Here is a 15,761-nt window from a genome sequence, read left to right as displayed (position 1 = left end):
AGAGAGAGAACACACACAAGCAGGGGGAGCAGCAACAGGAGAGGGAGAAACAGACTCCCTGCTGAGCAGGGAACCTGACACAGGCAATTCAGGGCTCGATCCCAGGACCCCAGGATCATGACCTGAGCTGAGGGCAGATGCTTAACCTACGGAGCCACCCAGGCGCTGTTGTGTTTTTTTGTTTTTGTTTTTTTTTTTAACACAGAGGGTTACTCAACTGTCTCAACATAATTTACTGCAGTAAACAATTTCCTTAATTATATGAGATGCCATATATTATTTGGTTTATACCAGGATTCTCAATTTTGTTCAATTTATCTGTCCATTCAAGAACATTGTTTTATTTACTGAGGCTCTGTAATATGTTTTAATATTTTGGTATCACTAATCTTCCTGTCCCCTGCTCCCCCACCCTGGTACCCTTCTATCTCAGTTTTCCTTGCCATTACTACCAAAAAATTTTAAAATGCTAATTAAAAATACCAAACCTGTTTGTTGGAATTACAATTTTATAAAATTTATCCTATAAAAATATCAAATACACACAAAAACAAAAGAGCATAATTAACTCTCATGTACTTATCATCTCTTTTCAACAAATGTCAACGTTTTTGGATTGCACTAAATTTTAAATTAATTTTGGGAAAATCGGTATCCTTATGGCACTGATTCTCTTTTTCCAAGAACATGGTCTATCGGTCCATTTATTTATCTTCTGTCTTTTAGTAGTAAAGCTGTTTGCATATAAGTTTTGCTTATTTCTAATTATGTTATTTTGTAGCTCAATAATGTACTAAATTATTTTATTATTTGTTATCATTTTTCAGTTGATCCACTTAAAGTGCCTAGGTTTGAATCATAGACTCTACAAATAGAATTAGAAAGAACATAGAAGATAAATCAAAAAGGAGATAAAATTCTTTTCTAATAGCACTGACTAGTACCTCTGGTGAAATATTAAATAATGGTGTAACAATAGCGCCATCCAAATCCTGTTTTGACTATAGAGGAAATGTTTTTAGTATTTCCCCATTAAACATGATATAGATTTTCAGTTGAGATAAATATACTTTATCATACAAGCTAGTGTCTGACTATTCATATTCTCATTCAAAAAAAATCAAGAATGTAAATTGTATTTTGTTAAAAACCTTTTGAGTATCTATGAATACGGGCATGATTTTATGTCTTAGTTCTAAGCCCTACTCATATGACTGATTATATAACATTTTTCTCCAATTCCCTCTTGTCTGGTATCAATAATACCATGACTGCTACTTTCATTTTGGGGGGGATTTGCTCAACTATCTATCTTTTTAAGTTGGAGGTTAAAACTTTTCCAAATNCTACTCATATGACTGATTATATAACATTTTTCTCCAATTCCCTCTTGTCTGGTATCAATAATACCATGACTGGGGGGATTTGCTCAACTATCTATCTTTTTAAGTTGGAGGTTAAAACTTTTCCAAAAAATTTTGTTTTAGATGGCCTATATAAAGCACACAGAATTAGGGGTTTTTTTTGGTGACCCAAACTGAAATTCTTTTTCTCTGAATAGGTGAGTTTAACCCGTTTAAATTTATGGATACGACAAACATTTTTTTGTTCACACTCTACCATTTTATGTTATCTTTTCTGTATCTGTAGTTTTTGGGGTTTGTTTTGTTTTGTTTTGTTTTAAGTAGTTCACTACACGGTCTTTTTAACTTTTTCCTAAGTGTTAGTTCTTATATTTAGGAAGTTTTATGTTTTTGTTTTAGTAGCTAACTATGTAATTACATTATAGAATACCTTTAGTTCTCTATTTTCAACACTATTAAGTTATCATGAACAATGATAAAATCAGTATATTTCTTTATTCCTCCCCTTCCCTTTTTTTATCATAAATTTTTTAAATTCAAAAGGTAGATAATATTGATGATACTAACAGCAAATACAGAGGTGGGCACAGAGTTAGTATACAGCTTTAATATATTTTTTGGAGAAGTTAGAAATCAAACCATGTCAGTCCAATTGGCTTCAAGGTGGGAAATGCCACCATGCTTTTTTAAAATGTCACTTTTATTAAGGTATAATTTACACGAGTAATAAAACTCACTCTTTTTGGCTTTTTTGGTGTATAATTCTATGTGATTTGATAAACACATACGGTCATGTAATCACCACCACAATCAAGATATAGACAGAATCTCTCACCACAAGCCTCACCAGTAAATTTTAATAATCAATAGTATTCTTTTAATATTAACTCTGCAGTGCTAAAATGTGCTTACAATTCTATTACTTGATTTGTCAGCTTTAAATGAGATTCCAGGAATTCCTGCTATTAAAGATAACACAACTCAAGTATATACACTTCTTCCCACCTGCCTCCCGCGTTCTCTTCCCAATTTTTGTAAAATGTAGTATTTGACATTGTTAGGGTATAAAATATTTACATTCTATGTAGTCATCCTAAAACATACATTTGTTTTTGTCTTAATTCCAGGGGTAAAAATATGCTTAGGTCATAGCACATCATTCTTTTCCCCCCAATTTTTAATTTAAATTCCAGCCAGCTAACATACAATGCATATTAGTTTCAGGTATAGAATTTAGTGATTTATCACTTACATACACCACCCTGTGCTCATCACAAGTGCCCCTCCTTATACCCATTAGATATTTAACCCATCCCCTCACCCACAGCAAATAATTTTCTTAGTTTTCCTCTTTATCTATAAGCTAGCTGAATATAAAACACTACAGTTCCTGAACACAGCTAGTGCTTTGTAAATCTTAGCTAAAAATAGTAGAAGCAATCTTTAGTAAATACATTTTCATTAATTTTATAAGATTATTTTTATTAGTAGTAATAGCAGTAAATGAATACCTCCAAAATACTGCAGAATTTGCTTGGTGATAACAGGGAAAAGAAATATTCCGGCTGACTGTGTTTTATAAAGGACTTACTCCATACCACTGTATATATAGTGAAACATATATTGAACCTACATTCATGGAAAAATATCAATTGTGGTCCCCTCATGCTTATATGAATCTTTAATATTTTCTCTCTCTCATAATTCAATCATTCTTTCTAAAATCATTGCACTAGTTGCTTAGGAAATCTTTCAGAAAAACATAAAGAAAAATTTGCTTTATTACAGAAGAACAAGCACCTAGATGATTGGTGATAGTCAGGCATACTCAAACACAAAATAAGCTAAATAGTCTACTTCACATTACTCATTCCTGACTTTGCCTTCTTTTCTCTTAATTCTGTTAACAAGCAACATTCAATAGCACTGCCTAGGCAGTTACATGCTGACCTCTCTTCAATATGCCTCCAGATTACCTCAGTGCTAGTATTAGCTGCATAAAAATCTGAAAAGAACTAGACTTAGGAGCCTCCACTTCATCCCTGATGATGGGAAATACTCTGCTACTGATTCATCAACTATAACCTCATTATTTTCATGCTTGTAAGTTCTTAATGAATTTCATCGAGAGTTCAATTCAAATGTATTAAGTTGCTGTCAGTCCTTCAGTAAGATCAATGAATACCGTTCAGGGAGGTATGGAAACAGTTCCCCGAATCTTCCCTAGAACTTTAAGGCAAGAATCAGATTCAATAAAGTGCATTTTCGTAGAGAAATGAAAAGGGATGCTGAAAAGAACACAAATATTGGAATTGGCAGATCTCAGTTTTTAAAATAAACAGTCAAGGCTTGACCACTTAATATGTGTCCTCTAGGACACCTCTGTTTCTAAAATTCAAGGGGCTGTTGTGAGGATTATACATGTAATAATATAGATAAAAGTATAGTATTTGGCAGCTAGTAGACAATCAACAAATGGTAGATAACATTAGTTTCAGTCATTAAGTATAACAGTGATTTTAAAAAAGCCACTGCAACTATAGAAAGATATAGTCAATTTTTGCAGGGTAAAGTATATCTAAAAATTCTGGCTAGATTCATGTCAGAGATCAGGAATACACCTTGAAATATTTGCAGAAAATATAGTGATAAAATAAATGAAAGTATTTTTGAAAAAGAAAGGCAAACCATTTAAAAGCTATTATAAAAGAATTCTATTATACTGGAGAATTTTCTGTGCTTTATGTTTTGGCCTCACTGATTTTTACTGTACCATAATTGCCAAAGTGATTTCACAGAATATGGATGGGCAGGAGGCATAACTATGATCAAGTGCTTTATGTCACTAGTTCAAAATGTCCAATTTTCATCTACTTTTTTACAAAATAATTTTTTAGATTTTACATTTTATTTATCTATTTGAGACAGAGAGAGAGCATGAGGGGAAGGAAGGGAAGGGGAGAGGCAGAGGGAGAGGGAGAAGCAAACTCTTCACTGAGCAGGGTTCGATCCCAGGACCCTGAGACCATGACCTGAGCTGAAGGCGTATGCTTAACCAACTGAACCACCCAGGCACCCCTTCCTTTACGTAACAATTTTACCAACTGTACTCTGACCATGGAAACTATCTGTTGATCTTGAAGCTTTGAGAAAGTGAAGGTTTAGGGAGAAGGGAATGAATGATGGGACACATGCTATTCAGTTCGGTTGTAATGATTTGATTCAGTAGACTTATATGATGATCTACCTACGTTCCAGGAGCAGCAGAGCTTGTGCAAGGGTCAAAGATGGACAAGACATAATCCCTGCCCTGAAAAGGACTGTTTGTATAAAACTGTTCATAGCAGAAGGCTTACAAAAACACAATCTCACTTAGAGTATACAGAATTAATATGAGAAAGCTTTCCAAATTTACTGGGATCCAATAAAACTACTGATAAAAAAATGCAGTATATACAGTATAAAAATACTGACTGGGTATGCTGCACTTTATAAACTTAGTAGAAACCAGTCACTTTTTAAATGCTCTCATTAAATCACAGAGATGTCAGGTTTATACATTTAGTGAAGTCATGGAAAATTTTCCAGTAAAGTAGGTAATTTCCAACCTAGTATGAAATACTCTATAGGAAAAAAACAAAAACAAAAACTAAATGCCATAAGGATTAAAAATCAAAAGGAGTTTCTGGTTAGATTTTGATTTCAACGTCAAACAGCTTCCAAAGCTAGTCCTACCACTAGTATTTTTATAAAAGACATTCTCGAGAATACCATTACCTTGGAGTGCTGCATATCTTCTATAATGTTCCGCTATCAACAGTATAGTAAACGACTGTCTTCAAGCTTCATCTAATGGAACATTTTCGTTTCTATTGGAAACTTTCTCAGTCATGCATAGTTTATTTGAAATCCAAAGGTTCACTTGATTCTGCCAGACCAAAATTACATTATTAAAACTAGAATTTTTACTCACCCGATCCTCCTTTTGCCAAGTATTTGTTCTTTGCATAAAGGACAGAATCTAACATAGACTCAAAAAGAAGAAAATAGCCCTGTATAAAATACAAAAAAAAAAAAAAAAAAGAAAGGATTTTAGAAATGTATAGTCAATATCCTCATAAGTATATCAATTTAAATATCTGGGCTACTCTTTTTATAAAAGATGTGTTTTTTGTCTCTGCCATATAATTTTCTGTGAAGTTTGCAATTACTTTATGCATTAAATTCTCCAAGTACATTTAAAAAATCAGGACAGTGTATAAAGTGGACCCAGAAAGTTTATTATAGTCGAATGTACTGAACCTTCTTAATCCGTGCTTCCATTTTCTAGACCATTGCTTCTTCCTCATTAAAAAGAAAATCTGAGACAGAAATTGTTAATGTACCCTCTAACTCCTGGAATATTGCAATATTAATACAGGCAGTGGTTCTCAACCAGATTTTTGTGCCCTGGAGGACATCCGACAATGTCTAGTGCCATTTTTGATTGTCACAACTCAGGGGGGAAGGAAGGGTGCTACTGGCATCTAGAAAGGTAAAGCCAAGAAATGCTGAGAAACACAATACAATGCATAGGAAGTCCCACAACAACAAACGGTCCAGCCCCCAAAGTTGACAGAGCTAAGGTTAAGAAAGCCTAGTCTAGAATAGCATTTCCCAAAGAGCTTCCCTCCAAATGACTTTCTCTTTTGTTCAAAAAAAAAAAAAAAAAAAAAAAAAAAAAAGGAGGGAATCTTTAAGAAATACCAGATGCTTTACTGTCATCTTGAGATTCATAATGCAAATTAGCAAATTAATAGTTCTGGGAAGTGTCATGGTAAAGAGGACTACTGAACATATCTTAACTAGGTGTTACCCACCTTTTGACTAAAAACTTTTTTTTTTTCCTATTTTATACCTTTCAACACCTTGCACAACTAGGGTTCTATGTTCATGAAATACAGCCCTGGAGTACTCCATTTTAGAAACCCAGTAATGAGGGGCGCCTGGGTGGCACAGCGGTTAAGCGTCTGCCTTCAGCTCAGGGCGTGATCCCGGCGTTATGGGATCGAGCCCCACATCGGGCTCCTCTGCTGTGAGCCTGCTTCTTCCTCTCCCACTCCCCCTGCTTGTGTTCCTCTCTCACTGGCTGTCTCTATCTCTGTCAAATAAATAAATAAAAATCTTTAAAAAAAAAAAAAAGAAACCAGTAATGAATCCTCTAACAAGAAAGGATAATCATAGCACAGGTGAAAAGAAAATTTACCACTACTGGTATCATGAGTAAAGGATCAATGACAGCTTGAGTCAGTCTTTCTCGTTCTAGAGCCTACCCCACAACTACCCAGAGCAGCAGGAAGAGTCAAGTGCTCAGCACAGTGCTTAGCACATAAAACACTGTCTTACTGCTTAGAGTAAGCCAACATGAATTCTGCCCTAATGACAGCATTCTAAATAAAAATTGTTCTCACTTACTCATTTGTTCTGCGCACAAATAACTGACAGGATAAATGCAATACCCTAACCACATGAGCAAAGACTTTTTAAAGGGGTCTCTAGAACAGGGAAAACTTGCAAACTTGGGATGGATAATCTTCACAAGAGAATATCATTATATTTAAAGATTTTATTTATTTATTTGAGAGGAAGAGAGAAAGAGCAAAAGAGCGTGAGGGGGTAGGGTCAGAGGGAGAAGCAGGCTCTCAGCTGCACAAGGAGCCTGATGCTGGGCTCTATCCCAGGACCCCAGGATCATGACCTGAGCCGAAGTCAGTCGCTTAACCAACTGAGCCACCCAGGCACTCCAAATCTTCACAACAGATTTACAGCACATTTAAATTTATAGAAAATGCAGCTCACAAGCCTGAATCACTTAAAAAAAAAAACCTAACTGGACTGCAACTAGCAACTCTACATTGATGTTTACCCACTCCCAGCAACATACCAATTCACTGAGAAGAAAATACTTGCCTACAAAAGTAAGAGCGACAAAACCTTTTATTAATTTGTTTACACTAGGAAAATTAAGGATTTGGTGGAAACTGTTCTTTTGGTTAGAGTATCTCAGTAATATGTTTAACTCTTACAAGTTTGTTCACTATTAATATCATCTGTGTATTCAAAGAACAAGGAACTTTTGAAAGTCAACTAAGAAATCTTTATCAATCTGACATAATTATCATGCAGATCTATGCACACACTTGCTTATAAATAAGCATTCACCTGTTGATTAAAGCGAATTTTAATTGATGCCAAGGAATTATTAAAAGAGAAGTCTTCTATTTACCTTCTATTACTTCTTTTTTCAGACCAGTGCACATAAAAAGGAAAAAGATCAGCTGGTAAAACATGTTTATAGGTTGGGGAAAAAACAGTCCCTATTTGCAAGATTACCACATGTTAAAACATTAAAATAAAATAAATTCATATTTTGATATAAAATAAGTATTCATTATAGTCTAGTCTTTTTTGGAAGGGGGCAAAAAAATTAGTTTGTCATTGATTTGGTACTGTCAAACTGTTTCTAATACTAACTTTCAAAGTAATTGGCAAAAATCTAAGTTATTTTGCTTCCTATGTCCAAACTGTCTTACTTCCATGTATTACAAAAAAACCAAAGTCTTTTCCATCAGTAACTGAAAGTAGTTCCTTCTAACAACATGCTTATTTATCGCATTTATGATAAAGTTATTATTAGCCATCCATCAGAGATTAAATTGTGACATATTTTAAACTGGTGTAGAATGGGGCTAACATGGATAGAAGCAGAGGGCTAACGCAAGTCTTTCTTCTTTCATCTTTCCCCATTTTTATCCTCCTTTTCTCTCTTCATTAGTGTAGAATTAAAAACAGTATCCTGTATCTATAATTTTCCACTTCGGTATCCAAGTATTGCTTATGTAAGTATATGATGAGGCTTCTATTCTGTCAAAGTAGTTTATAAACTTTAAGACTAGCTGAACTAGTAAATCAACACACAAGCATTCCTTCAAACCGAGAATAGATTCACGTTTCTTCACATTTAGAGTCAGTGAAGACTGACAATTTTATTTGTCATTCTTTTCACTCAGCAGTCAGGTTTCTGCTCAACTATTGCCTCCTCAAAAAGGATTTTCCTGATGTCTTCACATAAAATATCTTTTTCCTCTATCTAGCTCCATTTCTCTACCCTACTTTGTATTTCATTGTGGCACTCATGAATTAAAATATGGTTTATTTTTGTGTTCAACTCCTGACTAAAATGTAAGCTCCAAGAGGAGCAAGGACTTTATCTATATTGTTTGAAGCTATATTCCTGAAGGCTACAAATGTGGCTGGTAGACAGGAGCAACTCAATAAGAAATTACTCAATGAATAAAAGAGTTACTAATATCATACATCATTATGCTTGTTAAAAATGAAACGGTACCTGCTTTTTGTTATTTTTCTGGTACAAAATAAAACTGATTATTTTAAGAACGTTTTTTCTTTTTTAAAGTAGGTTCCAGGCCCAGCATGAAGCCCAACACAGTACCTGAACTCACAACCCCGGGAACAAGACCTGAGCTGAGATCAAGAGTTGGATGCTTAACTGACTGGGCCACCTGGGCACCCCTAAAATTGGTTATTTTTAAATGCTGTTTTGCTTTCTAAAATTAAAATTCTCAAATAGTAGTGATAATTGTTGAATTTTACTGTATTATCTTTATAAGGATTAACTTATTTAATTCTTCCCTAAAGCACATTTTATTGTTATTTCCATTTAACTGATGAGGAAATTAAGGCTTACAAATGTTAAATAGCTTAAAACCATAGGACTTAAAAAACTGCTTATCGTCACAGAAATAGTTGAATGACCCAGAATTTGAACCTTGGTCTAACTACAGAGTCATGTTCTGAATAATTATTCCATGTTGCTTCTTACATTGATTTACCTAATTGAAAATAAGATTTAGTGTTTGTATTATATTATACTACCTTTGTAATTAAGGAATCAAGTGTTCTGAAATGAAAAATTTCCCATAAAGCATATTAAACAAGATTAGAATTTATAATAGGTATATGATTCATAATATGTCAGAGTGATAACTTCGTTGGCAACTGGCTCTTAGCCACTGTCCATTATGAAAATTATCAGTTTAGAAAATCAATGCAAATATTAGAATATATGTAGAACCAGTATATGACATCTGTGAGATAAACTAATATATATAGCTTTAAATATTAGATGAAAAGATTCATATATGTATTGCTAACTGCCGTCCTTTCTCTCAACTTTCCACTTTGCTAAACTTCATTTTACTATAGGCTCCCTACATGATAGAATAGCCTTTAATTTCCTGGGAACTGTCCTTGGTTCTGAACCAAGTCATTTATTACTGATATCAGAAGGCGCTGCTCCAAATGCCCAGCTCATCTGCAGTGTAATTCAGACTGTAATTTCACAGGCTGCTGCCTCACCTGTAGGGGTGCCATCTGGAAGAGAATTATACCCAATATTTTCTCCCATGATGCTCATGGGGCACTCTTCTTTCCAAAGTGACATTTACTTTTTAAAATTAAAATTTGCATTTACACTTCAGAAATTAATTACTACAAAAGAAACACATTGGATTAAATCTGGGACTAAGATATTAACATCATTGAAATGGGAACCTTATTTTTAAAATGTCTGTTCATATCTTCTTAGAATAAATTAATGATAAAAGAAACTTGTGATATCTTCAGTATAAGGTATTCTCTTAATTTTTTTTTAGCGCAAATAACTGAGTTACTGATAGGCAGAATTAATTATTTTAAAAAAAGAAAGGCAGGGGAGAGTTACAGATAAAATAAAGAGTTAATCTGTAAAAAGTCTGGTGACAAATACTCAATAATTGAATTTATCTAAAGATAAAAATAAAAGGTTACTTTTATTTTTATTTTTTTAAAAAGATTTTATTTATTTATTTATTCGACAGAGATAGAGACAGCCAGCGAGAGAGGGAACACAAGCAGGGGCAGTGGGAGAGGAAGAAGCAGGCTCACAGCGGAGGAGCCTGATGTAGGGCTCGATCCCATAACACCAGGATCACGCCCTGAGCCGAAGGCAGACGCTCAACCGCTGTGCCACCCAGGCGCCCCAAGATTACTTTTAACAAGTAAACAAGGCTACAAAATCTAAACCCAATTTTTGGTAAATTTCTGAAGCATAATAAATATTTCATGACACTTTTTTCCAACACTATTCTCAATTCTGAAAAATTCACTGTAGACAGAACTGTTATCCAATGTAATTGGGACTACTAGTTGGTTGTTAATTGAAAACAATACATTTTAAGAAAAAATCACAAATGTAGATTTGTTTACTAATACTCTTTGAGGGTGAATCTATGAGTCAGGATCTTCATAATCTTCTTTGCATAAACCACACTCATAATGGGTTGTAAGTAATTTCCAGTTTGGGCTATTTTAAAATAGAAAAAAGAATCTAAGGGTACCTTGCCAAGTGGAGAATCTCTGAATTCTGTAATTCCCACCTTCCCACTTCTATTCTGTCACAATCGTTTTACTCACTACTTTATTCAACAGGAATCTTTTTCACAGTCTTGTTCAACAGTTTATGTTAATATTAACTGATATTATATAAAGAAGCAGGGAAAACAATAAGCTCTTGGTAAACCTATAATACAACTAATAGGAGCAAAACAGGAGCGGCATACTGAAGGTAATTTATCAGCTTTAAGTGTTCAGTTAGCCATGGAATCTAGCACGTTATACAGAAAGAATGCAGAACATCATTAATTTGCTGAATTAAATGAAGACTGGTTAAAGAAATGTCTATTGTATACCTGTGTGACAAAATACATTCTTAATTATGATACCTTTTAAGGAAAATCTTCCTTAATGTTCCATACGAGGTCAGGTGGCCTTTACAATATGATCTCATTTAGAAGCTGAGTTATTATCAATGCTTAGAAACGACAACTTTAAAGCAGGGTTTCTTAACCTTGGCATTATTGACATTTTGGGCCAGATAATATTTTATTGTAGAGGCAATCCTGTCCATTGTCTGATGTTTAGTAGTACCCCTACCAAAGGCCACCAGCACTCTCCTCCTGTCTCTCTCCCTCCCCAACACCCCCACCTGCTGTAAAAAACTAAGATGTTTCCAGACATTTCCCAATGCCCTAATATCCCCAGGTGGGCAAAACTGGATACCCTTCACCACTGAGAAGCACTGCTCTAGAGATTATCTATAAAGTAATCAGATAAGCACTTTCTCCTAATCTACAATGCTCTCTGCTAAAAATGTACCAAACTCAAGTTTTTACAGGATATAATGTAACCTCTATTTATTTCACCATTACGTTTATAAGAGCCTTACACAATGAATACCTGAATTGTAAAGTTTTCTCAATGATTCCCCAGTCTATCCCTTGATTCTTTCAATTTTCAATGATTCCCCAGTCTATCCCTTGACTCTTTCCATTTAAAATGTGCTAAAGCTAATGAAATTATCACAAATATGATGATGAAGATACTGAGATTTTTAAAACTGTGTAAAATCCTTTTGGGTAAGGTAGTTTCCTTTCTGACAGCTCTACAATGACTGAGACAGATATCACACTTACACACTTGGCAAATGCAAGATGGCTGAGGGTATCAAGCAACGAGAATATCTGTACGTTTTGCATTTATTTACTCTACAATGGGTAGGAAAAATAATATTTTGAACATGTATATGTACACACACACACACACACACACACACAAAGACGTCTTTTCAATGTTTTATGTATTTAGCTAAGATAAACTTCTTGAAGCAGAATTTCTGGATTAAAGGACATGTACATTTAAGATTTTGCTCTGTGTCATCAACCTGCTCCAGAAAGACTGACAATTTTTATTCCCACAACTGTCTAAGGTAATTAAAGACTTATATGTAAGTTTGTGGAGAATACTTTCATGTTCTGGGGTGGGGTGGGAGTATGAACTATAAAAAAAAGACCAATAAGTTTGACTAGATTAAAATTCAGAACCTCTGTTGATCAAAAAACATAAAAAGAATTAAAAAGTCAGAGTTTGTAAAGATATCAAACACACACATATCTTTACTTCCCACTAATCATTAAGAAAAAAACAGGTAATCCAAAGGAAAATGGACAAAGAATTATATACATTTACTTCACAGAACAGGTAATCCAAAGAGCCAATAATCACAAATAGAAATGGTGAACTTCATTAGTAATTCAAACACAAATAGAAAGTACTGCTGACTAGCAGAGAGGCGGTAATTACAAAGTCGTACAATGTCCAATGTTGACAAGTCTATGGAACAATAAAAAATTTTTTTTACTACTTCAGAAAAGTTTGGCATCATCTCGTAATGCAGAAGAGCGGCACACCCTGTTATCTGGCAATTCTACTTCTAAATATACATGCAGAAAAGCACACTTGAGTGTAATGGCATATGTGTACCTGTATTCACCAGCACTATTATTTGTCATGGTGAAAAAACTGGAAATGATCCAGTGTCCACCAACTGTGGAATAATAAACACACTGTTATATAGTCACACAACAGAATATACAGAAATGAAAATGTACAAATTATCCATACTGGCAATGTTGATGAATGTTGTAAACATGACTTAGTAAAGAAAGCAAAAAGCTATTTTTAATACAAAAACATACTATGTTTTGATTCCATTTACATAAATCTCAAAAACTGGAAAATATAAACCACACTGATTTGGAATGTAAATCAAAGTGCCAAAAACATAAAGAAAGCAAGTAAATGATTACCACAGAGGTAGGAGAGTGGTAACCTCTCTGGGGTGGAAAAGAAGTTGTAACAGATACAATTAAAGATAGAAAAGATATTTTAAAATATTTCAAAAGATATGTAAGAAAGACATTTGAAGATGAAATTAGTATATAAAGATATCTGAAGAAAATTGAAAAGATACTTGGCAGCTGCTTTCTATATTCTGATCTAATGATTATACCAGTGTTCATTATGTAACTATTTCTTACACTGTGTAAGTTTATGCTATCTTCTGCGCATGTTGTATTTCACAACTTATTAAAAGGAAGATTTTATGACTAGTTATATAATATGCAATAGTCTGGGAGAAGGCAAAAGGAATACACACTCAAATCTGTTTATAAATGTTAAAATGTGTCTGGAATAGTACAAATTAATTAGAAAAATGCTAAATTAAACTAAAGGACCAAATTTAATAGGGACAAAGAACAATATTTCATAATGATTAAGAAGCCAAACTTTATCAATAATACACAACAATTCTAATGTGTATGCACCTAAAAACTACACAAAAATATCTGAAGCAAAAACTGACAGAAGTGAAAAGAGAAACAACTCCTGAACTATATGTAGAAACTGCATTATTTATTCTTCTTTTAAGTAGCTAAGAGAACAGATAGACTTAAAGTAATAAGCACTTATAAGATCTGAATCATACTATCAACCAACTTGACCCAACTGACAATTATATAACAGTCCATTCAACAACAGCAGAATACACATTCATTTAAATAAATGTGGAACATTCAACAAAATAGACCGTATTCTGGGGCATAAAGCAAGTCTGAACAAATTTAATGTAATGATAACATACATAGTATGTCCTCTGATATCAATCCAATTAAATAACAAATCAGTAACAGAAAGAAAACTAAAAAATTTCCAAATGTTTAGAAATTAAACAACATACTTCCAAATAATTCATTCATCAAAGCAGAGATAACAGGGTAATAGTTTGAGTTGAACAAAAAATCTGCGGGATACAGCTACAGTAGTCATAATGGGAAATTCATAGATTTAAAAGAGATGAAAGAAGGAAGGTGTAGAACAATATGCAGAATATGCTTACTCACACTAAATATAAGAATGGGGCTTGTCGTCTATTTTGTTCACTGTCTTATCCTTCCTAGAACAGTGTCAGGCACATAAGCAGCCACACAATATTTGTTAAAGAAATGAATGAATGTGCCAAGAGGTAGAGATATATTATAGTAAGTTATAAGAAGGATACACTAGAAATTGGTAATAGACTTTGTTGAGGGATTCAGTGTGGGTCCTGAGTGGTAGGGTAAAGACAAGATGAATTTGTAACTTCTGTGTATTATATAGTCAAAAAGCAATAATAAATTTTACATATGTATAACAAATATTTGTCAGAGCAGCTCCTATTTCACTATTACTTCACTTGATCGTTACCTTCATGCAAGAAGAATGAAAGTAACGGTAGTAGCTACCATTTATTAATCAATTATTATGTGCTTGCTACTCTCCTGCAAGACTACTTCCTTCCTCTTCTCATACCTTACAACATATAGTTCTCACTTTTACGTGCCATGGACTTCTGGAGAACATAACACAGGAGATAACTCCTTCTGCATACTCTTCTGAAGTTTGAAAAACTCCTCTATCATTTTGAAAGTCTTTCCCCCACTAGATGGCACTCTCACTTAATGAACAAGCAAATGGTCCATTAACCAAGCCTATGGAAGGCAAAACTGGAGGTGCCTACATGGCTCAATCAGCTGACCCTCTGACTCTTGGCTTCAGCTCAGGTCATGATCTCAGTGTTGTGAGACAGAACCCCACAGCAGGCTCCACACTCAGTGGGGAGTCTGCTTGAAATTCTTTCCCTCACCCTCTTCTGCCCCTCTCCCTGCTTACGTGCTCCCCCCGCAAAGGTAAATAAATCTTAAAAAAAAAAAAAAAAAGGCAAAACTGAATCTTCCAAGATCTTTCCAAATGCACATATGGGTCTTACTCCAGACTTACAGAAATGATTTCCAAGGATAAGGGTATGAAATGCAGTATTAATTTTTACTTTTTAAAAAGGTTTTATTTAGGGGTGCCTGGGTGGCTCAGTCGTTAAGCGTCTGCCTTTGGCTTGGGGCGTGATCCCGGTGTTCTGGGATCAAGCCCCACATCAGGCTCCTCCGCTGGAAGCCTGCTTCTTCCTCTCCCATTCCCCCTGCTTGTGTTCCCTCTCTCGCTGGCTGTCTCTATCTCTGTCAAATAAATAAATAAATAAATAAATCTTTAAAAAAACAAAATTAAAAAAAAAATACGAAGGTTTTATTTACCCAATGTGGGGTTCAAACTCACAACCGTGAAATTGAGAGTTGCATGCCCTATCAACTGAGCCAGTCAAGTGCCGCAATGAATATTAATTTTTAAAAGTGTTCCCAATCCCCATACCAGTTGAAAAAAAAATTATAATTGGATATTCTACTTTAAAAATTACAACTAGGGGCGCCTGGGTGGCACAGCGGTTAAGCGTCTGCCTTCGGCTCAGGGCGTGATCCCGGCGTTATGGGATCGAGCCCCACATCAGGCTCCTCCAGTATGAGCCTGCTCCTTCCTCTCCCACTGCCCCTGCTTCTGTTCCCTCTCTCACTGGCTGTCTCTATCTCTGTC

At 34.5% G+C, this 15,761-nt stretch overlaps 1 protein-coding gene across 6 annotated transcripts in view; it reads right to left on the bottom strand.

The window, feature by feature from the left end:
* PRMT3 (protein arginine methyltransferase 3) overlaps positions 1-15,761 on the bottom strand; it is a 132,970-nt gene that overhangs the window by 54,487 nt on the left and 62,722 nt on the right. For all 6 annotated transcript variants that reach the window (XR_004621147.1, XR_002142885.2, XM_034644656.1 and 3 more), the window contains one exon: positions 5,338-5,416. Coding sequence is in view for 4 of the 6 variants with exons in the window: in XM_034644656.1 (XP_034500547.1) it covers positions 5,338-5,416 (79 nt within the window). In the remaining 2 variants the exon portion in view is untranslated. The remainder of the gene's footprint in view (positions 1-5,337; positions 5,417-15,761) is intronic.

This window comes from Ailuropoda melanoleuca, chromosome 16 (assembly GCF_002007445.2).
Source record: "Ailuropoda melanoleuca isolate Jingjing chromosome 16, ASM200744v2, whole genome shotgun sequence".
Lineage (NCBI taxonomy): Eukaryota > Metazoa > Chordata > Mammalia > Carnivora > Ursidae > Ailuropoda > Ailuropoda melanoleuca.
Note: the sequence above shows the minus strand (reverse complement) of the source record. Positions and strands in the feature narration are given on the sequence as shown.